The following is a 23,095-nucleotide window of genomic DNA, read 5'->3' as shown; positions in this document are numbered from 1 at the left end:
CTATTGAAACCATATGGGTTCTTTATATACAGTTGACCCTTCAACAACACAGGTTTGAACTGTACAGGTCTGCTTGTATATGGATTTTTTTCCCAATACAATACAGTGTTTTTTCTTCCTTATGATTTTCTTAATAACAGTTTCTTTTCTCTAGCTTACTTTCTTATAATAATACAGCACATAATACATATGACATACACCACATGTGTCGATCAACTGTGTGTGTTATCGTTAAGGCTTTTGGTCTACAATCGGCTATTAGTAGTCAAGTTTTGGAGGAGCCAAAAGTTACACATGAATTTTCAAGTACAAGGTAGGTTGGAGCCCCTAAATCCTCTATCATTCAAAGGTCTTAGCCCTTGAATATTTTGTATTTTGGATATTAACCTCTTATCAGATGTATGATTTGCAAATATTTCTCCCATCCAGTGTGCTGTCTTTTCATTTACTGCTGGTTTCCTTTACTGTGTGGAAGCTTTTTAAAGTTTGATGAGTTTGATGAGTTCCACTTGTTTATTTAGCTTTTGCTACCTCTTCTTTTGGTATTTCTTTTAGTGAACGTGCTCGTCCTTTATCCAGACTCCTTTAACATGTTCTTGCGCATTTGTCTACTTGCTTGCTGATTCTTAACACAAAACTACACGAGAGCACTACTGTCTCCCCAGTACTTAAGACAAAGCCTTACACATTGTAGGAATCCAATATCATTGCTCAATAAATGAAATGAAATCTTGATTGAGTGCCTCCTCATGCCAATCTCTTAGTTGCTGAGGGTAAAGAAATAATCAAAACAGGTATAATATCTGAACCTAAAAAGCATATCTTTTAGTAGAAGAGACAGATTGTTAAAACAAGCACATTATTGAAAATTATAGCTATTTACAATGACAAGTGCTGTGGAAGAAAAGAATAAGGCCTTAGAGCAGGGATTGATTTTAGATTGGGCCATCAGGAGAGGTCTCTCAAATGGGGGACATTTATGCTAAAATATAAAGAAAGAGAGAGAACGAATCCAACTAACAGTGGGGTAGAGAAGCATTCGGGACAGGGGCATGAATATGGGCGAAACCCTCTCTCTGATTTTGTGCATTCACCCCTGATATTTTCCTCTGCTGGGAGGATTATTTCTATCCAAGGGTCATAGATGGTGACAGATGTTTAAAGCTAGAAGTGGTCTGAGAGGCATCTAGCTTGCCCTCTCATCTAACAGAAGAAACTACAAGTACATATTCCACTAGAGATTTTCAGTCTTTAAACTGAGGCTGAGAAAAGTTAGATGCCCCGTGGGAGGTCAGCAAGCTGACAGAGCCAGCAGGCCTAAGTTTAGAACCTGGTCTTCCATGACTTCCTATTCCGTGGTTTCTCCATCATTCAGACATCTAAATCCAACATATCAATGATACTAACTTCCACTGAGAACTTACCATATGCTGGGCATCATTCTAAGCGCTTCGTATGTATTAAATCATTTAATCATTAATTAAATCATTAATCATTTAATTAAATCATTTAATAGCAAATACAGGAGAGATTTTTTTTTTTAATTATCCGCCCACTGCAAGGGAAACAACTTAAAAACAAAGAGATTAAGCCATATGCCCAAGGTCACACAGCTAGTGACAGGACTGGCCACCCACACTCTAGAGCACACGCTCTCCATTTCCAAATAGCTGCCTCTTTCTGTGGAGTAGTTTTTCATCTTAGGAATGATGTATCATTTTGCAAAGGTGGTCCCTGCTAAAATTAATATAGCATCTTCTACAATTTGTCATGAAAACTTTATAGGAACATCATTTGTAAGCCATTTCACTTAGTGTTACTGATTAGAACAGACATTGACAAAATCAAGGTCCACAGGCAGAGCAGTCTTCCATCAAAAATAAGCTGATCCTAAAACAATTTTTAGATGTTTTGCTCCATCTGCTTTTTCACCCACACCACAGATGGAGCCAACACACACATAGTTCCTTGATAGAGCAAGGCTTTGGAACCTTCCCTTATCTGAAGTTCCCATAGTACATGCCTATGAAACTTGGAACCACTCTCTGCTTCAGTGAATTAACATCAGACTGACCCCTGAGGTTATCAAAACATGGATTCAAGAAGTCATTGAGAATTATCTTCTGCTTTACTATTCTAAGTAATTTAATCCAAAGGCCTGAACCATCTGGTTCTTCTCCTGCGACATGGTACAAGTTTTAACACCTGTCCAGGGTGTTGGGATTTGGTTTTTTTCCCCCAAGTGAGAAGATGAGTCATCAACACTGAAGGTGATTTTATAACTCCTTGCAAGTTCATGTGCTATTATCTTTTACAAACAAACAAAATATTATAGTTATTTAAAATGAAAGGCAGACCTAAGACACTACTTATATTCTTAAGCTAACCAAGATATTTTATATTTTAAGACAACTGCATTCATTACCTAACTATATGATTTAGACTTTCTACATTCGTCAACATAAGGCTTTTCTCTGTATTGCTTGCCAAACTACACACATCCCCAAACAAAACAAAATAAAAACCCAATCTTGCATTTTCATGGAAAATGATCTTAGGCAACCCTCCTGCTAGCTCTGAATTTGAGAGACAGCGTATGAGTCCTACCATCTGCTAACTAATCAGCCTTTCCCAAAGCATAAATGATACTAAGGAAAATGGTTGTAAAACAGAACCTGACCAGTTTTCATGGATTGATGTAACTGAAACTAAAAAGCAAGCCTACATGGGGGCGCCTGGGTGGCTCAGGGGGTTAAAGTCTCTGCCTTCAGCTCAGGTCAAGGTCCCAGGGTCCTGGGATAGAGCCCCACATAGGGCTCTCTGCTCAGCAGGAAGCCTGCTTCCCCCCCTCTCTCTGCCTGCCTCTCTGCCTAGTGATCTCTGTCTGTCAAATAAATAAATAAAATCTTTAAAAAAAAAAAAATCAAGCCTACAGTGTTAAGGATGTTTTCCAAGTAAGTTCCAGTTGTATCTCATTCCAGATGGCTCTGCTTTTATTCCTTCAAAACATTAGGCAACATAAATTGTACTAATCTCAACTTCTTTTAATAACCAACACTTTTCAAAATGTTAAATAAAGTTAGATCCACATTACATTTCCATGTTTTTAACATCTTTGCTCTTCAAGTCCCTGAGAGTTATTTGACCAGAGAAGTCACCAAATTAGATGCCATTTTAAACTATGGTTTAAAAAATCAACTTTGCAAATCTATAGCACTAATAAACTTAGCAAACCCAAATGTTCAAGACATGAATCGTGGAATCATTAACTTCCAGTTTTTCACTATTATATAAATTCACTCTTCTACTACCTTTGCATTTTAATGGACATTCTTAACAGTTTATTTGATAGGGGAAAAATTTGAGAAGATTTAAAAATAATGCAGTACTTCAGTGTCATACCAATATTTAGTCATTTGGAAAAGAAAAATGTTATTCATATACTTTAAGGGTAATAAAACTAAGCAGATATAAATGGTTCCATTCCTTTTTTGTCTCAGAAGAAAAATATTCATGTATATATTTTATTTCTTTAGAATTCTCCCAGAGGAATAAGCAGAATGGTATAGAGCTTATAATTTTATTTTTTTTAAGATTTTATTTATTTATTTGACAGAGAGAGACATAGTAAGAGAGGGAACACAAGCAGGGGGAATGGGAGAGGGAGAAGCAGGCTTCCTGCTGAGCAAGGAACCAGATGCAGGGCTCACAACCTGAGCCAAAGGCAGATGCTGAACAATTGAGCCACCCAGGAGCCCATAGAGTTTTTTAATTTTAAGCAAGAATTAGCAAAATCGGGGTCTGTTCTCAGTTTTGTAGTGGTCTGACTTTGGGTATGTCATTCTTAGATTCTCAGCTCCTGAAAAATGTAAAAGCCGAACACAGAAATTTCTATGTTCTTTTCTAGATCATGCTATGGTTTAAACACTGGCAAAGTCTACAAGCCTGATCCCAAAAGCACTCTATGTACTCTTCTACATGGAAGTGGGGGCGGGAATCAGGGTAGAAGGGATGGGATGCCTGATCATAACCCCATGACATGATACCGGAAATAATATGTAAAATGCAAAAACTGGCAATGATTTTCATTGTTCTAAAGCTTCAAGTAATCCAACCTAAACTATTCTCCCTAAATTTAGAGTTTGGTTGGAGAGATGAGAACAGGGAAGTTTTAAAGATCAAGTACCACAAGGTGCCTGGGTGGCTCAACCGGTTAAGCATGTACCTTTGGCTCAGGTCATGATCCCAGGGTCCTGGGATTGAGCCCCCCACCCCACCCTCGTGTCCAGCTGCCTGCTCAGTGGGAAGGCTGTTTCTCCCTCTCTCTCTCTCTGCTGCTCCCCCTGCTTGTGCTCTCTCTCACTCTCTCTCTCAAATAAATAAATAAAATCTTAAAAAAAAAAAAAGATCAAGAGTCAAGAGGGCTGAAATTGCCTAAAGTAATATTGTATTGTAATTGATGAGGAAGGACATGAAGCCACTTCTTCCATATTATCAAACCAAAACACTTCTTATGACAAAACAGGCCAGCTCATAGCTCATGGTAAGTGTTGAAATTTCTGTATACAAGTTTCTTGTATCACTTTATGAGATGGTTTGCAGACTCTGGATGCTGTGGTTCTTTATTAATTGGCATTTTTGGCTCCTCTGAATTAGGAGAGGGAAGAGCATTAAACCAGAATTCCTTTGCAGCAATTCTGTACTGACTTCTTCAATAATTGCTTGCTCCTTATCTTTTGTAACTTACCCAATCCCCACTCAGAGTCCCCTCCTGCCTAGCCACTTGCAGTTAGACAAGGCCTAGTGACAAAGTTCTAGCCTAAAACACATCAGTGAAAGTCTGAATGTGGAACCTTGGGGGAAACTGACTTTTCCATACAAAAATAGGCCAACCTTTTTGCCTCCTACCACTGTGATTTTCCCCCTTCTTAGGCCTAGTGAGTGAATATATGGCTAGACGTAGGGTAGTCATTTTGCAATCATGAGACAATCAGCAAGAAGATGCTAAGAACTGTGGAGCAAGACAATAGAAAAATTCCATTTTTTTTAAGATTTATTTATTTATTTATTATTTATTTGACAGAGAGAAATCACAAGTAGATGGAGAGGCAGGCAGAGAGAGAGGGAAGCAGGCTCCCTGCTGAGCAGAGAGCCCGATGCAGGACTCGATCCCAGGACCCCGAGATCATGACCTGAGCCGAAGGCAGTGGTTTAACCCACTGAGCCACCCAGGTACCCCAGAAAAATTCCATTTTTATTGGCATTGTGGAGGACCAGACCTGGGTTGCCTTCCTCTGGACTTTGTGTGGTAGGAAACAAATAAGACCTTGTTTCTTTAAGCCCCACCATCAGTCATGTTCTCTTATATTGGTAGGTGAAGGCAGTAGTAGCTCATACCTTAGAGAATAACTAAACCTGAACACTGTATTTAAATTAGCTGTTTCGGGGCTGCCTGGGTGGCTCAGTTGGTTAAGCTTCTGCCTTCGCCTCAGGTCATGATCTCAGGTCCTGGGATCGAGTCCCACATGGGTCTCTCTGCTCAGCAGGAAGCCTACTTCTTTCTCTCTCTCTCTCTCTCTGCCTGCCTTTCTGCCTACTTGTGATCTCTCTCTCTCTCTCTCTCTCTCTGTCAAATAAATAAAATCTTTAAAAATAAATAAATGAATGAATGAATGAATAGCTGCTTCAGGGGCACCTGGGTGGCTCAGTCATTAAGTCATCTCCCTTCGGCTCAGGTCATGATCCCAGGGTCCTGGGATCGAGCCCCGCATTGGGGTCCAGGCTGGGCGGGAAACCTGCTTCTCCCTCTCCCACTTCTGCTTGTGTTCCTGCTCTCTCTCTCTCTCTCTGTCAAATAAATAAATAAAATCTTTAAAGGAAAAATAGTTCCTTCGGAGCATACTGAAGAGTTTGCAGTCATCAGTAAGCTCCCAAAACTATAGACTTCAAATTTTTTATGCTTTCCTTAAATCATCCATATGGAGACCCATAAGAAAGATGGGGTGTTCTTGAAAAGATGTGAAACCTAAAGATCTCTCAAAACTTGGTTCATTTTCTCTTCCTTTTCAACTGGCATGGATATTTTTGTAGCTATTGTAAGTTTACCTTTTACGCCTATTTATCAATAATTGTTTAGAGAATTGACTTTCACAGACAAAAGAAACTGCCTGGGGAAAATATTGATACTTTTTTTTTTTTAAGATTTATTTATTTATTTGACAGAGAGAGATTACACGTAGGCAGAGAGGCAGGCAGAGAGAGAGAGGAGGAAGCAGGCTCCCCACTGAGCAGAGAGCCCGATGCAGGACTCGATCCCAGGACCTGAGCTGAAGGCAGCGGCTTAAGCCACTGAGCCACCCAGGCGCCCCTACTGATACTTTATTACAGATCTGTACCTTTTCTTAAACTTGAATTGGGGCAGCATATAATAATTTCTTAAATGTTAAATTCATGCACTTGATAAATTTTTTTGGTTGCTTATAAATCAGGGAACATGAATAAGACATAGTCCTTGACATCCAGGAATGATTCCATGTGTGTGGACCACTGAGTGCCCTGGTTAAGAGGCAACAGAAATTGTGTTGGAAAATGGCCTTGTATTTCAAGTAATTATGCTTTATGTCAACTATTCCTTGTTGACTCAAAACTGATACTGGTAACAATCTGAAAATAAGATTGCATCATCACCTGTGGCAGAAGTTAAAGAAAGCATCTGATATCAGTATTGTACATTATATAGGCAAAATCCCTGAGAACAGAAAAGGAAACAAAGGTGGGTGTGGATGGTACACTTGAAAAAAGGGGAAAGAGATCAGGAAAACAGGACTGAGGAAAGGGGTCAGGAATCAAGTTGGAGGAGTTCCCACCTGATGGCATATATTTTCTTGGTAAAGGAGGACAGAAAGTGAAGGTGCGGGGTGAGGAAGGGGGGGATGTGTCGTAAGAATGAAGAAGGGCATTAGTCTGTTCAGACGCCAAAGCAAAGTATTGTCCACTGGATGTCTTAAACAACAGAAATTTATTTTTCATAGTTCCAGAGGCGGGGAAATCCAAGCTCAAGATTCTGGCTAATTTGGTTCCTGGTTACCTGGAAAGCCAACTGTCTTCCTGGCTTTGAGGTGACTGCGTCCTTGTGGTATGCTCACAAGGCAGAGACAGAGCTTTGGTATCTCTGACTCTTAGACAGACAAGCCCCCTTTTGGATTAGGACCCACCTTTATGACCTCATTTAATCTATATCACCTTCATAGCCCTATCTCCAGAGAATCAGGGCTTCAGCAGAGGAATCTGGGAAGAACACAAACATTGAGTCCATAACAAAAGTTTAAATAATCTCTGAAAGAAATGGAAGAAAGAAACCCATAAGAGGATTGACAGCATGGTTTGGGACCCCTAAGCCTGAATCCCGTGTAGATTCAGAAAACCACCAATAGCCTTTTACTTCCAGCCATGATGAGGTGACTTGTACCAGACTATGCCTCCCATCACAAACAGCTAGAGAAATGGACCAAATATATGAAACAACTGCTTTTAACTGTTGGACAACAGGTATCACAATATTCTGATCTCTGAAAGAAGAGAAATCAATGAGGTGACCATATTACACCACACGCTTTCTTCCTAGAGGCATTTATTAGCTGCTTGTGAAAGAAAGGTGGTCTCACTAAGCCAAGGAAATAGTTAATGGGGTTCAAGGATGTTGAAATTGCTGGAGTTTATGGGTAAAGTACTAGAAAAGTGGGAGTTACAAAGAAAAAAGGCTTGAGAAATAAGCGTAGAGATCTTCACATCTTTGAGTGCATTCTAAGCTGAGTGTGCTTGCAGGATGCCATGCCACAAGATTGGACCAAAAATGCCTACCAGGGCAAAAACATCTACCAGAGCAACTATATGAACTACCCAATACTATATGAACTACAGTTCATATAGTATTGGGAAATTTACAAGTGGAGACAAATCAGAGTGGAGACACGTCATTGAACTCTTGGAGCATTCAAAAAAGACCTAGGAAGATCACATGGGAGGAGTAAGGATAAACTAGCCTTCAATAAAAGTTACTCTAGATTTTCTTTAACCAAGTTTAAATATAAGCTGGGAAAATTAAAATTTGAGTAAATTAGCTAACTATCAAAACAAAATTCGACATTCCTTAAAGAAAGACAAAAATATCCAGGCACTCAGGGTGCCTGGGTGGCTCAGTGGGTTAAAGCCTCTGCCTTCAGCTCAGGTCATGATCCCAGGGTCCTGGGATCGAGCCCCGCATCGGGCTCTCTGCTCCATGGGTAGCCTGCTTCTCTTTCTCTCTCTCTGCCTGCCTCTCTGCCTACTTGTGATCTCTGCCTATCAAATAAATAAATAAAATTGTTAAAGAAAATCCAGGCACTCAACAATATAACTTACAAAATATCCAGCCTATAATAAAAAAAGTACTGTAACTGTGAAAAGCAGGAAAATCTGACACATAACCAAGAGAAAAATTTTTTAAAAATGTAAGCACCGAGAGATATTACAGGGATAATAGGCCTAGAAGAAAAGTCCTTTTGATGAAGTTCTAGAACCTAGGTGAGGTTCAGTGGGCTGAGGTCCGGAGCCAATGACCAAGAAAGAATTCTTGAGACATCTTTGGTGCAAAATGGTGGTCCCCACAGGACCCGTGGGCAGGAAGAGCTGCTGCCCCAGGTTGTGAGGGATGGCAGGTTCTGTACCTTGCAGTTGGGGGAAGGTGAGGGGAAGGGAGGTTTCAACGGAGCTTTCATATGCTAAAGAGGGCCTATAAGGTGCTGGGATACTCGAGGCCTTGTGGCTTGATCAGTGTTGTCTTTGGGCAAGCATTCACATTTCTGCTACTGAAAGACTCCTCCCCTAGAAGATAGATAGGATAACTAACCGCTTGTTTGCTTTTCTGTGAACCGCTGGCTTTTAGGTGTAGATTAGGTTATTAATTGCGTGATTAATTGCTCTCTTGCCCTTCTGTAACTGCTTGGCTTATAGAAATAATAGAGACGCCATGATGGCATTCCTACCTTCCCCCTTCTTGTTCCCCTTTCCCACCTCTCTCCTCCCGCGCGCGGGCCCTCAGAACCAATCAGCTTGTTCCCCCTTCCCGCCTCTCTCTTCGCGTGCGGGTCCCCAAAGCCAATCAGCAAACTCCACGTATGCCTTTTTCAAAAGTTCTAACTGTCCACCAATCAGTTGCGCCCCACCCAAAACTTGTTTGTACCTGTCTATAAAAACCCGGCACCACCCCAGCCGGGTGTGCTCAGCTAGCAGGAGCTGCTGACCACCCGCAGGCGCGCGCTGACCACCCGCAGGCGCGCGCTGACCACCCGCAGGCGCCTGCGTAACAATAAAGAACCTCTTGCTGATTGCATCCAGTGGCAGTGTTGGATTCTTGGGTAAGGGGATCCGCGGGTCTTTCACTACCAAGCCTCTTTGTTAGTGAGATTTGGGTTTAGAAGAAATTTAACTTTATTTAGGGCTTGAGGAACTGAGTTATTTGCCTCTGGAAACTTGTGCTATTGATAAAGTAACTTCTTTGTTAGTAGATCTCTAGGACATTTGTAAACCGAGGGAGATTGTCTTGCAGGATTGTGATCTCTGCAAGTTAACTATTTGTTTCTCGTTTATGGCAGTCAGGGGTGCCTGAGGAATGTCACACGCGTTACCAAGGGGAGGGGAGCGGGTGGAGAGGGGGTGCAAGGTGCCAGCTTTTGCTTTGTCCTCAGTTAGCCTCCTGCTCCCTCATCACTTTAAAGCAGCTTTTATTTTTAAAAAAATGTTTAAGGATTTCAATGAAAAATAAAGGAGAGAGGTGGAAATTTGAAAAATGAAACAAATTAAACTTCTGGAGATGAATACAGTATTCATAGTGAAAAGGTTCACTTGAAGGGCTTGATAGCAAATTAGACACTGCATTTTTTAGACTAAGGAAACACTATTTAATTCTTTTGGGCAGAGGCAGTCAACAATAACAACGACAAAAAATCCCTACTATAAAACTAGCCAGATGCTACTAATGACCAATGATTTTCTTGCTATACACTATGAGCAAATTATTGCTGATTGTGCCTTTTCCCCTGTCCATCTCTTTCTGAGATGCTTCTAAAGTCAAGATAGACTACATGCATTTTTTTTTAAGATTTTATTTATTTATTTGACAGAGAGAAATCACAAGTAGATGGAGAGGCAGGCAGAGAGAGAGAGAGAGGGAAGCAGGCTCTCCGCTGAGCAGAGAGCCCGATGCGGGACTCGATCCCAGGACTCTGAGATCATGACCTGAGCCGAAGGCAGCGGCTTAACCCACTGAGCCACCCAGGCGCCCCTAGACTACATGCATTTTTTTCCCTTTAAAGTAGTTGAAGATTAAAGAGATTAATGAAAGCCAGTAAGAATTAGAAAACATTCTAATTCATTTCATTTTCAAAATTCAGCAACGCGTTGCTGGCTATCTATTCCACAAATTATTGATGTCTTTTTTTTTTTTTCCAGTTTTGGTGAGTAATGCTCTCTTCACAGGTGATTTGGACAAAAGTTAATGGCTTTTAAAGACAGTTTTGTGTGCAGTGTGCTGAACTTGCAGACGTAGCAATAAACGCTGTTTAAAATGAAGCACAGGAGCACCTGGGTGGCTCAGTCCATTCAACACCTGCCTTTGGCTTGGGTCATGATCTCAGGGTCCTGGGATAGAGCCCCTCATCACATCGGGCTCCCTGCAGGGCAGGAAGTTTGCTTGTCTTCTCTCTACCCCTCCCCCACTTGTGCTAGCTCACTCAAATAAATAAATAAAATCTTTAAAATAAAAAAATAAACAAATAAATAAAATGAAGAAGCACAGAAAGAAAAATAAAAGAAACTAACAAAAAATTAATAGGAATTAAATGACCTGTGGGAAAATATTAATTTGTCTAAGCAAAGTAGACATCTATGCCAAGGTGAAGGTGCAGGGGAGCTCTATTGGCCCAGAGCAGGATATCAAAACTGGGGTCTATAAAGGACTATCCACTCGGTGGATAACCCTGCGCAGGGTTTTGGAGTCCAAGATAGGTGAGGAGGGGTGTTCCTAAGAAAGAATGGCTGAGAGGAATTTCAGAGCCCAGATGGGAAAAGGAAGGCAAATGAGGACACATGGCTCACTCTGGGCTATTGAAGCCCCAAGGAAATGAGGTTCAAGAAGAAGACATCTGCCCAGTGCAGACAGTCAGAGAGTAAGCAAGGTGAGGAGGGCATCCATCCACGTGGAAGGATATCTCAGTGTAGAAACTAGGGGCCTAAGAGGGATGAGGAGGGTGTTCCTAATGAGAGGAAGGCAGAGAGGGAGGTTAGACCTGAGTAGGACAAAGAAGGTGAAACAAGGAAAGAAAACCCTGTGCAAGGGGCCAAGTAGGATGTGGAGCGTGCCTCTGTGTGGGCAGATGGCACGGAGTGACAGAGCCTATGCAGTGTAAGGAAGGACAGAGTCTATGTGGCGTAAGGAGGTGATCCCCAAGGAGGGGCAGCTTATGCATGCATTGTCAGAGCCTGCATAGGACAAGGAGGGGATCTACCTAGGAAGTGCTCAGTATAGTGTGTCTTAGCCCAAAGTTATTAAGGAATCCACGCAGTGGGGAAGGCAATGGCCACATGGTGTCAGAGCCTGAGCCCCTAAGAGGGTGGCCTGGCAAGGGATGTCAAAGTCTGAGCACAATGAAGAAAGGAGGGGGTAGTGGCAACAAACTGTGTGACTGGTGACACACGGGGGGATGGTCAAATAAGTAAAGAGATGAAGAATAATGAAGGCTAGGATCCTCACTGCTGAAGAAGGACATTGCAAATATGGGATGAGAGAGAACTAGAACGAACCTTATGGTTCAAAAATAAAACTGCAAGTATCTGGGTGCTATTTAGGTTTATAGCTACTTAGAGTCTCTCATTTTTCCTACCAAGAAGACCTAAGGGGACGTGACACTGCAATGGCAATGAACACAGCTAGTGCTCATGGTTTCTATGTACACTTGCCATTGAGAAGGATTTAGGGACTTTTGGAGAAATGACTTATCCACGGTGGGACAAGGAAAGTACGAGGTGAGCCTGGGACAGCAAGCTGTGCTATAAAGTAAGGAAATACTGAAGAAATGATGGACACAGAAGGCAACTTGACTTTGTCCAAATCTAGGACAGTTTGGGCAGCAAAATAATTAGAGTAATGGATTATAACCCACAAATAAAATGGAAAACCGGGAATCCATACTGATGTAAATAAACAAACTGAAATGAATAGGAATACTTATATAATGTTAAAGTAGCAGTAACATGCATATCATTTACAAAGGAGGTGACTGAATTGTAGTGAAGAAGCCTGACTGACAGACACCACTATCATCACGTGATCAAAGTGACCATCCCCAATCATAGGCAAATCCAAATCCTGTCACTGATATGCTACAATGGGAAGAGCACAGCGTGATGTCTGTGGTATTTTTTTTAAATATTTTATTTATTTATTCACAAGAGACAGACAGAGAGAGCGGCAGAGGGAGAAAAAGGTTTCCCACTGAGCAGAGACCCTGACATGGGACTCAATCCCAGAACCCCGGGATCATGACCTGAGTGAAGTCAGACGCTTACCCATCTGAGCCACCCGTGTGCCCTGTCCATGGTATTTCTAATGAAAATGCATAACCTGAGTATATTCTTGAGGAAACACCAAATAAGCTCAAGTTGAGAGATATTCCACAATAAAACGGACCTAATTTTCCTGTGAAGATCGTGAAAATTAAAAGGCTGAGGGGCTGTTGCAAATGGAAGGAGAATTCAGGAGACATAGTAACCAATTGTTATGTGTGATTCTAGACTGAATTCTTCTGCATTACTGGGACATTATTAGAACAACTGGGGAACCTGAACTGGGGAGGCCTGGGTGGCTCAGTGGGTTAAGCCGCTGCCTTCGGCTCAGGTCATGATCTCAGGGTCCTGGGATCGAGTCCCGCATCGGGCTCTCTGCTCAGCGGGGAGCCTGCTTCCCTCTCTCTCTCTGCCTGCCTCTCCATCTACTTGTGATTTCTCTCTGTCAAATAAATAAATAAAATCTTTAAAAAAAAAAAAAAAAACCTGAACTGGGTTTGAGGATTTTGATGGTTGCCTCTAAGGGAATGCTCTTGTTCACAGGAATAAACCAATAGCAGTCAGTGACGATGAGGTCTTATGTCGGCAAATTACTTTCAATACCGTTGAGGAAATGTTCTCTGTACAGTACTTGCAACTTGTCTAGAAGCTTCAGATTGTTAAAAGTAAAATGTATTGAAAGTTTTACTTCTTTCTTACCAGTTTGGATGCCTTTTATTTCTTTTGTCTGATTGCTGCACCTAGGACTTCCAGCAGTATGTTGAATAAAGATGGTAAGAATGATCATGCTTGTCTTGTTCTTAGAGGAAAAGCTCTCAATTTTTTCATCATTGAGTATGGTGTTAGTTGTGGGTTTTTCATAAATGGCCTTTATTCTCTTGAGGCATATTCCCTCTAAATCCACTTTGTTGGTGTTGTGGGTTTTTTGTTTTTTTTTTTTTATCATGAATGGATGCTGTACTTTGTCCAGTGCTCTTTCTACATCTATTGGGATTATCATGAGGGTTTTATCCTTTTGTTGATGTGATGTATCATGTTGATTGACTTCCAGATGTTGAACCACTTATGTATCCCCGCAATAAATTCCACTCAGTCATGGAGAATGTTTTTTAATGGACTGTTGGGTTCAGCTTGCTATTTTGTTGAGGATTTTTGCATCTATGTTCATCAGAGATATTGGCCTACAGTTTTCTTCTTTTGTTGTGTCTTTGTCCGGTTTTGGTATCAGAGTAATCTGGCGTCATAGGATGAATTTGGAAGTTTTTCCTTCCCTTCCATTTTCTGGAATAGTTTGAGAAGAAGAGATATTAACGCTTTTTTAAATGTTAGGTAGAATTCATCTCTGAAGCCATCTGGTGCTGGACTTTAAATTACTGGGAGTTTTAAATTACTGATTCCACTTCATTGCTCATAATCAGTCTGTTCAAAAAAAATTTTTTTTTTCTTGAATCAGTTTTGGAAGGTTATATGTGTCTAAGAACTTATCCACTTCTTCTAGGTTGTCCAATTTGTTGACATCTTATTTTTCACGATTATCTCTTATAATCTTTTGTACTTCTGTGGCATTGGTCATTATATCTCCTCTTTCATTTCTGATTTCTGTTTATTTGAGTCCTCTCTCTTTTTTTCTTGACCAGTTTGGTGGAAGGTTTGTTTATCCTTGCAAAGAACCAGCTCCTATTAATTAATTAATTGAATTCAAATAATGAAAAAAAAGAAACAACTCCTGGTTTCATTGATCTTTTCTATTGTGGGTGGCTTTTTTTTTTTTTTGGACTCAATTTCATTTATTTCAGGTCTAATCTTTATTATTTCCTTCCTTCTACATGACATGAGACTGTATATAGAAAAAACAAAAGACTTTACTTAAAAACTACCAGAATGAGTAAATGATTTCAGTAAAGTCACGGGATACAAAATTAATACAGAACTCTGTTGCATTTATATACACTAATGAAATAGCAGAAAGAAAAAAAATTAAAAACAATCCCATTTACAATTGCATCAAAAAGAATAAAATTCCTAAGAATAAACCAAGGAGGTGAAAGACCTATATACCAAAAATTATAAAACACTGATGTGAGAAATTGATGATGACACAATCAAATAGAAAGATATTCCATGCTCATGGACTGGAAGAACCGATATTGTTTTGTTTTTTTAAAAGATTTTATTTATTTATTTGACAGACAAAGATCACAAGTAGGCAGAGAGGCAGGCAGAGGGAGAGAGAGGGAAGGGAGCAGGCCCCCCGCTAAGCAGAGAGCCTGATGGGGGACTCAATCCCAGGACCCCAAGATCATGACTTGAGCAGAAGGCAGAGGCTTAACCCACTGAGCCACCCAGGCACCCTAGAACTGATATTGTTAAAATGTCCATAGTACCTAAAACAATCTATAGATTTAATGAAATCAGTATCAGAATACGAACAACATTTATCACAGAACTGGAACAAATAATCCTAAAATTTGAATGGAACCGCAAAAGACACGAAGCAGCCAAAGCAAAACTGTAGGTATCACAATCCTGGATTTCAAGATGTATTATATAGCTATAGCATACAAACACTATGATACCCACACAAAAATAGACACACAGATCAAGGGAACAGAATAGAGTCCAGAAATAAACCCATGCTTATATGGTCAATTAATCTATGACAAAGGAAGAAAGAATATACAATAGGGAAAAGACAATCTCTTCAACAAATGATGTTGGGAAAACTGGACAGCAACATGCAAAAGAATGAACCTGAACCACTTTCTTACACCATGCTTAAAAATAAACACAAAATGGATTAAAGACCTAAATATGATACCTGAAACTATAAAACTCCTTGAAGAAAACATAGGCAGTAATTTCTTTGACATTGGCCATGGAAGCATTTTTCTAGATATGTCTCCCCAGACAAGCAAAATAAAACAAAATTAAACTATTGGGACTATGCTAAAATAAAAAGCTTTTGCACAGTGAAGGAAACCGTCAATAAAATGACAAGGCAACCTACTGAATGGGAGAAGATATTTGCAAATGATATATCTGATAAGGGTTAATATCCAAAGTATACAAAGAACTTATACAACTCAACATCAAAAAGACAAATCATCTGATTTAAGAATGGGCAAAAGATATGAACAGACATTTCTCCAAAGAAGACATACAGAGGACCAACAAACACATGAAAAGATGCTCAGCATCATGGATCATCAGGGAAATGCAAATCAAAACCATAATGAGGTATCACCTCACACCTGCCAGAATGGCTAAAATCAAATGCACAAGTTTTGGATCCCTCATGCACTATTGGTAGGAATGCAAATTGGTATAACCACTGTGGAAAACAGTATGGAATTCCTTAAAAAATTAAAACTAGAATTACCACATGATACAGTAATTCCACTACTGGGTATTCACCCAAAGAAAATGAAAACACTAATTCCAAAGGACATATGTACCCCTATGTTTATTGTGTTATTTACAATAGCTGAAATATGGAAACAACCCAAGTGTCCATCCTAGATGAATGGTTAAAGAAGTAGTATATGTACAATGGAATATTACCAAGCCATAAAAAAGAACAAGATCTTGTCATTTGCAAAACATGGATAGACTTAGGGGGTATGATGTTAAGTGAAATGAGTTAGAGAAGTACACTTATATGTGAAATGTAAGAAACAAAGCAAATGAACAAACAAAGAAAAAAAAGACAAACAAAAAATCAGACTTTTAAATACCTCTGGTGGTTGCCAGAGGAGAGGTGGGTGGAAGGATGGGTGAAATGAATCAAGCAGATTAAGAGCACACTTATTGTGACAAGCACTGAGTAATGCACGGAACTGTTGAATCATTACATTGTACACCTGAAACTAATATAACACTGTATGTTAATTACACATCAATAAAAAATAAATAACAAAAGAAGGATATGCTGAATAAAGTATAATTGACTATTTAAAGCAAAAATAATACATTATAGGGTTTATAAACACCTGCCGATATAATGCATGGCAATAACAGTGGGAAGCACAGGAGAAGGAAAATGAAAGCATATTCTTGTTAGGATATTACCTTATATGTAAAGTAGAAAATTACGTGAAGGTGTAATCTGTGATGAATTGAAAACCCCAGCGCAGCCACTGATAAAGGAAACAAAGAAACTTTAGCAATGAATAGTGTGAGAATTCAAAGACAAAAGAACGGCCATATCAGTGTAAGAAAGAGTGTGATGCGGCTTAGAAAAAACAATAAGAATAACATATTAATATGACACAAAAAGAGAAATAATTAGGACAAGAGTGCTAGGCTTGGTTATACAGAGCTCTGAAGCTTCTCTCACGGAAAGACTGTACAGACAAAACTGAAGGCAAGCGTCAGGTGTAGGAGGGAAATCTCTGATATGTTCCAGGCAAAGGGTTTGATATTACCAATATACAAAGAGCTATTACAAACCAGCAAGCAAATTGTGAGAATTCCAATTTCAAAATGAACAAGATAAAATAGACACTTTATAAAGAGGAAATTATGGGCGAAAATATCCTTATCCTAACTCTATGCGATACGTAAAATGCTGGACTAGACATAGACGTATAGAAACCCTGTCCCCAAATAGAACTTGAGCTTAATTTTGCACATTCAGTGGGGTGTATTTAACGCACGGGATTTTATAATGTGAAGCTTTCATTGATCAGAATAAGGTGGTATTTTATAACTCTTCTACCATTTCCCAGGCAGTCTCACAAAGAAATTATTTATCTATCAAATTAGGAGAGAATATAACTTATAGTTGGAATTATGGCTCATTTTTCAGAGATCAATTCAGTGAATTGTAAGCTGTAACTACATGATTCTATGAATTCACAATCTAGGGGGAAAAGATACTACAAATATTTCATCTAATTGAAAGGTGCACTATATCCCAGAGTGAAGGCATCATGTGAAATTTTAAAAATTAGGGATTAAAAATGAAAAAGTGTGTGCTGCAATAGCTAAAACCTGTTCCACCTTAAATGACAATGTATGCTTGAAGGAGGACTGTTTTCCTTCCCTTCTTATTTCCTGTAGCTTTACTTTCTCCACTTTTGATTGCTAGAGTCATCTTACAGCCATCCAAAAGGATGACCTCTAAAAATATGAGTTGAACCCTCAGCTAGTTGTAAAAAAACACGTTTCTTTGAAATAGGATTCCCATCATTCATGACAGGTTTATAAAACCACTCTTTACATAAACATTATGAAATTATGATACATGAATTCATACGAACCCGTGAGATCACTCTTTCGGGGAACAGCGAAATGTCACATTCAGGAACCTTGCTTCCAAGAGAGACTTCAGATGCACTGTGTTCAGGAAATGGGAATTCTTCCTTAGCAACAACGTCGCATTTTAACTTGCTTCTCCATTTCAGCAACTGAAGTTCATGTTTTAATATCTGCCATGAAAATAACCGGCAAATTCCATGTCATCATTGTGAAGGTTAAATGAGATATGTGTAAAGCACAGCACTCGACACCATGATAGAACCAAATAAACATTCTGTATTATTGTCATCCCTGCTTTGTAAACTGCCTTTGTCCATAGTGGGGTGATATGCTCCAGACCACCAGAGCATTAGAGATCATTCCCATGTGTTGTCAGACATCAGTGGCCTAGGCAGCAACTTCGATGATGTGGTCCAGCCTCCTCTTTTAGATGAAGAAGCCAAAACCCACAGAGTCAAGGTTCTAGTAATGACTGACGGGATATTTGGGGTATGGAAAGGAGGTGGTTAGCACGGAGATAAAAAAGGAGAGGCAGAGGAAAGCATTTGGGGTCTTGCCTGATTTACTGTTACAAGAAGTCCCCATTCTAACGCTGAATACGTTCCTTAAAACTGCATAATCGAGAAAAAACCATAAGGATAAATGTTACACACACACACGAGCCTAAGGAAGGGCACACATTGGAGAAGATTAGTGCATAGAAGTGTTCCCTGCGTTCTCTGCGCAGCACACACCAGCCATGCTCACTTCACCCACTTAAGTGAGAGATTGTTAGGCCAAGAAATCACATAGCTAGAAGTAAATGTTTTCTCTAAACACCCAACTAACTGTACAGTATACATCTACATTATGTGTTATTATTTATATTAATATGTATCAACTATTGCATGCAACACATTATGCTCAGGGTATGGGGGTGATTAAGAAAACAATACTGCCTCCAAGATGTTCAGTTCAAGCGGGGTATGAAAGGGGCAGACTAGTCATGTATGGTTGCATATTTCACCATTAGACAATCAGTGAGCCTTGGGGGGAGCCAGGATTAAAATGCTAGCTTAGTGCACAGTGTCGAAAATCACTGAACAGGGGCGCCTGGGTGGCTCAGTCAGGAAGCATCTGACTCTTGATTTTGGCTCGGGTCTTGATTTCAGGGTCTTGAGATCAAGCCCCACATCAGGCTCCCTGCTCAGTGGGGGGTCTACTTGAGATTCCTTGTCTCTCTCTCCCTCTGCCCATCCTGCCTCCCCCAGTGTGCTCTCTCTTTCTCTCTCAAATAAATCTAAACAGAAAGAAAGAAGGAGGGAAGGAAGGAAAGAAAGAGAAAGAAGGGAATAAGGGAAGAAAGAGAAAGAAAGAAAGAAAGAAAGAAAGAAAGAAAGAAAGAAAGAAAGAAAGAAAGAAAGAGAGGAAGAGAGGAAGAAAGGGAAAGGGAGGCAGGAAGGACAGACAAGCGAGCACTGAAGAAGCAGACTAAAACAGTGGTTACCTAAAGTGTAACTGTTGAACTGGCAACACTGAACATGAACTAGTAACATTGAATGTGTACTTCACAAATGCTAGAGGACATCCTAGAAGAATACCATGATATCAGTAGGGACAGATTTGCAGAGAGCAAGAACTGTGCTTTATGCATCTCAGTGTCCTCTGTAGACTTTAGCACTGTTTCCAGCATAAATCTTTGTATACCCTCTTGGTACGTGTGTTGTATCATCGCTGTCAGCATCTGAACCCGTTAGCGGTGGGAGGGCATTGATCCTGCCCTCCACTAGGCAACGACTAAAGAGGGAGTTTAATTTCTTATTTTTCTCTTTTTTATTTATCCCGACTTTGTCTTTCAAGACTATTGATAAAACATTACCTATGAAGTAATATAACTAAAAAAAAAATCCACTTTTCTATGTCTGATCCTAATAGTTACTGTGAGTGTTCTAAAACAACATTAAGTAATAAGGTATTAACAGCTTAAGCAAACCAGAAATATTTTTAAGTTTGGAGGAATTTGCTTGGGTCCTCTATTTTAATTGCTTTAATTAAAATGTCCCAGTTAAGAATGATCCTTTAGTTTAGCAATTTAAAGATTTTTATTTATTTATTTGACAGACAGATATCACAAGTAGGCCAAGAAGCAGGCAGAGAGAGAGAGAGAAGTGGGCTCCCCGCTGAGCAGAGCTCCATCCCAGGACCCTGGGACCATGACCTGAGCTGAAGGCAGAGGTTTTAACCCACTGAGCCACCCAGGCACCCCCATGAGTTTAGCAATTTAGTAATTTTTTAAATAATTTATATTAAAATTATAATTTATTATATTGAAGGTTGAAAAAGAATAACAATCTAATCTTATCTAGGACAGAAAAAAATTTATTCAGTTTTTATCATATCAAATGGTTTCTCTTCCATTTTAAATTCTTTTTTTTTTTTAAGATTTTATTTATTTTTATTTAACAGACAGAGATCACAAGTAGGCAGAGAGGCAGGCAAAGAGAGAGAGGAAGAAGCAGGTTCCCTGCTGAGCAGAGAGCTGAATGCGGGGCTCGATCCCAGGACCCTAGGACCATGACCTGAGCCAAAGACAGAGGCTTTAACCCCCTGAGCGACCCAGGCACCCCTCTCTTCTATTTTAGACATCTATATCTATCTAAACACTTACTTAAACAAAATTCTTCATTTTTACCAATAATTTTAAATAAAATGTTGAAATGATTTTTTCTCAGTGTTCAGAGTTGAAATGAAATAACAGAATTTATTAGAAAATATTTTTTGTAGCTGAAGGAAAATTTAAATTATTCAATTAAAAGAATAAAGACCCCATCAAAATTATATAATATTGGGGCACCTGGGTGGCTCAGTCCGTTAAGCACCTGTCTTCAGCTCAGTTCATGGCCTCAGGGTCCTGGGATGGAGCCCCACCATCGAGCCGTGCCTCCAGCTCCCCACAGAGCAGGGAGTCTGCTTCTCCTTCTCCCTCTCACTCTTGTCTCTCCACCCGGTTCATGCACACACATGCACGGTCTCTCTCAAATAAATAAGTAAAATATTTTTTAAGTGCCTAATATTTAATATTTTCATACTTCCCAGGCATAGCATTATTATCTGAAGCAACATCAATATAACAACCAAATTCAGTTTCTAAAAAAATTAAGTTTCCAAGATACCATACCAGCTCCTCTTCGTTCTTCTTATACTTATGTTGTGCTTTATCCCTCCACTTGGTTAGGATAGCTAATAGCTTGTAACGGCGGCACATCCTTCGTATCCGCACTAGTGTAACTAAAGAAAAGTCATTAGATTATTGTATATATATAACGATGTTTCCTAAAAACAATGTTTAATATTCTATCATGTTTATAATATAAACTAATATTGTGTCTGGCGGGTTTTGTTTGATTTTAATTATATCTAAAATTAATTACTTTTGGCAGCAGTACATCTTTACTCCTGAAACTTTATTAACCTGTAAACATCACATTTGCCCTTGGAAATTGAGAAATTGCACCCAGGGATGCCTGGGTGGCACAACAGGTTAAGCGTTTTCCTTTAGCTCAGTTCATGATCCCCGGGCCCTGGGATCGAGTCCCACATCAGGCTCCCTGCTCAGCGGGAAGCCTGCTTCTCCCTCTCTCGTTCATGCTTCTCTCTCTCTCAACTCCTCCTCCTTGTGTTCCCTCTCTCGCTGTATCTCTCTGTCAAATAAATAAATAAAATCTTAAAAAAATAAAAATAAAGATGTAATAGATGTAATAACACATCAGGATATATATAGGATACATAACTTTTTCTTTTTCTTTTTTAATATTTTATTTATTTATTTGACAGACAGAGATCACAAGTAGGCCAAGAGGCAGGCAGAGAGAAAGGAAAGGAAGCAAGCTCCCTGCTGGGAAGAGAGCCCGATGTAGGGCTCGATCCCAGGACCCTGGGATCCTGACCTGAGCCGAAGGCAGAGGCTTTAACCCACTGAGCCACCCAGGTGCCCCATAACTTTTCTTTTTTTAATCAAACTATTCTTTATAAAACCAGAACTCCTAAACTTAATCACAGAAATACAATTATAAGGTAGTATTCTTTTTTTTTTTTTAAGATTTTACTTATTTGTTTGGTAGACAGAGATCACAAGTAGGCAGAGAGGCAGGCAGAGAGAGAGAAGAAGGGAAGCGGGCTTCCTGCTGAGCAGAGAGCCCGATGCAGGGCTCGATCCAAGGATCCTGGGATCATGACCTGAGCTGAAGGCAGAGGCTTTAACCCACTGAGCCACCCAGGCGCCACATAAGGTAGTATTCTGATTTAGTTAAATGCCCTATGATTAAATAAATTGCTCCATTTTATGTTTTAACCAAGGGTCCAAAGCTCAAATACAGGGGTCAGGCCAGGAAGGAGGATGACTAAGGCAGGCCCTGGGGACACCAATGAAGAGGGCATTGGCTTCTTTTTTTAAAAAACTTTTTTTTTTTTAAAGATTTTGTTTACTTATTTGACAGACCGAGATCACAAATAGGCAGAGAGGCAGGCAGAGGGGGGAAGCAGGCTTCCTGCTGAGCAGAGAGCCCGATGCGATGCGGGGCTCCATCCCAGGAACCAGAGATCATGACCTGAGCTGAAGGCAGAGGCTTTAACCCACTGAGACACCCAGGTGCCCCGAGGGCACTGGCTTCTTAACTGAAGCCAGTTGCTTCCTCTCTGAATTAGAGGCCCATCAATCTTACTTTTAAACCCTCAGAGGGCACCTGGGGGGGCATTCAACTCTTGATTACCACTCTGGTTGTGATCTCAGGGTCATGAGATGGAGCCCCACCTCGGGGTATGGAGTCTGCTTGAGATTTTCTCTCTCCCTCTCCCACTTCTCCTCCCCCGCCCCACGCTCCCGTGTGCATGCTCTTGCTCTGTCTCTCTCTTCCTCTCTAAAAAAAGAATTAAAAAAAAAATTTCAGAGGGCTCACTGTGACTGAGGTACCAAGAGTAACTGATCAAGAGGAAATGATTCTCTGATTTGCAACAGCCATAAACCAGTATTTGGTAAGTGGCTAAAATCTGAGCAAAACGCTGGGGTTCCCTATCCCTGCCTCCAAGATCATGTACATGCCCTCTCTATACTATCAAGGATTTAAGGAAAGGAAAATGCATTTTCTTTGTTTCCTCATGTATCCATTCAGTGAAATATCTCTAAGGAATGGAAAATTCTCTGCAAGAAATAGTCAGTTTGGGTACCTATCATATACCAGCTTTCTCTGAGTAAAAATGA

General features: G+C 40.0%; 1 protein-coding gene and 1 long non-coding RNA gene across 2 annotated transcripts in view; one reads left to right on the top strand and one right to left on the bottom strand.

Moving 5' to 3' along the window:
- FBXL13 (F-box and leucine rich repeat protein 13) overlaps nucleotides 1–23,095 on the bottom strand; it is a 248,478-nt gene that overhangs the window by 185,606 nt on the left and 39,777 nt on the right. The window contains exons 6-7 of the mRNA XM_004739587.3: nucleotides 21,017–21,126; nucleotides 17,862–18,029 (exon numbers count right to left, since the gene is read on the bottom strand). Coding sequence (XP_004739644.1) covers nucleotides 17,862–18,029; nucleotides 21,017–21,126 — 278 coding nt within the window. The remainder of the gene's footprint in view (nucleotides 1–17,861; nucleotides 18,030–21,016; nucleotides 21,127–23,095) is intronic.
- The window catches only part of LOC106006619, a 58,556-nt gene that overhangs the window by 7,704 nt on the left and 27,757 nt on the right, over nucleotides 1–23,095 (top strand). The gene's annotated exons all lie outside the window — the stretch shown is intronic.

This window comes from Mustela putorius, unplaced genomic scaffold, assembly GCF_011764305.1.
Source record: "Mustela putorius furo isolate JIRA1106 unplaced genomic scaffold, ASM1176430v1.1 tig00003845_pilon_pilon_pilon, whole genome shotgun sequence".
Classification (NCBI taxonomy): domain Eukaryota; kingdom Metazoa; phylum Chordata; class Mammalia; order Carnivora; family Mustelidae; genus Mustela; species Mustela putorius.
The sequence above is the reverse complement of the archived record's forward strand: the minus strand, read 5'-3'. Positions and strand labels throughout refer to the sequence as shown.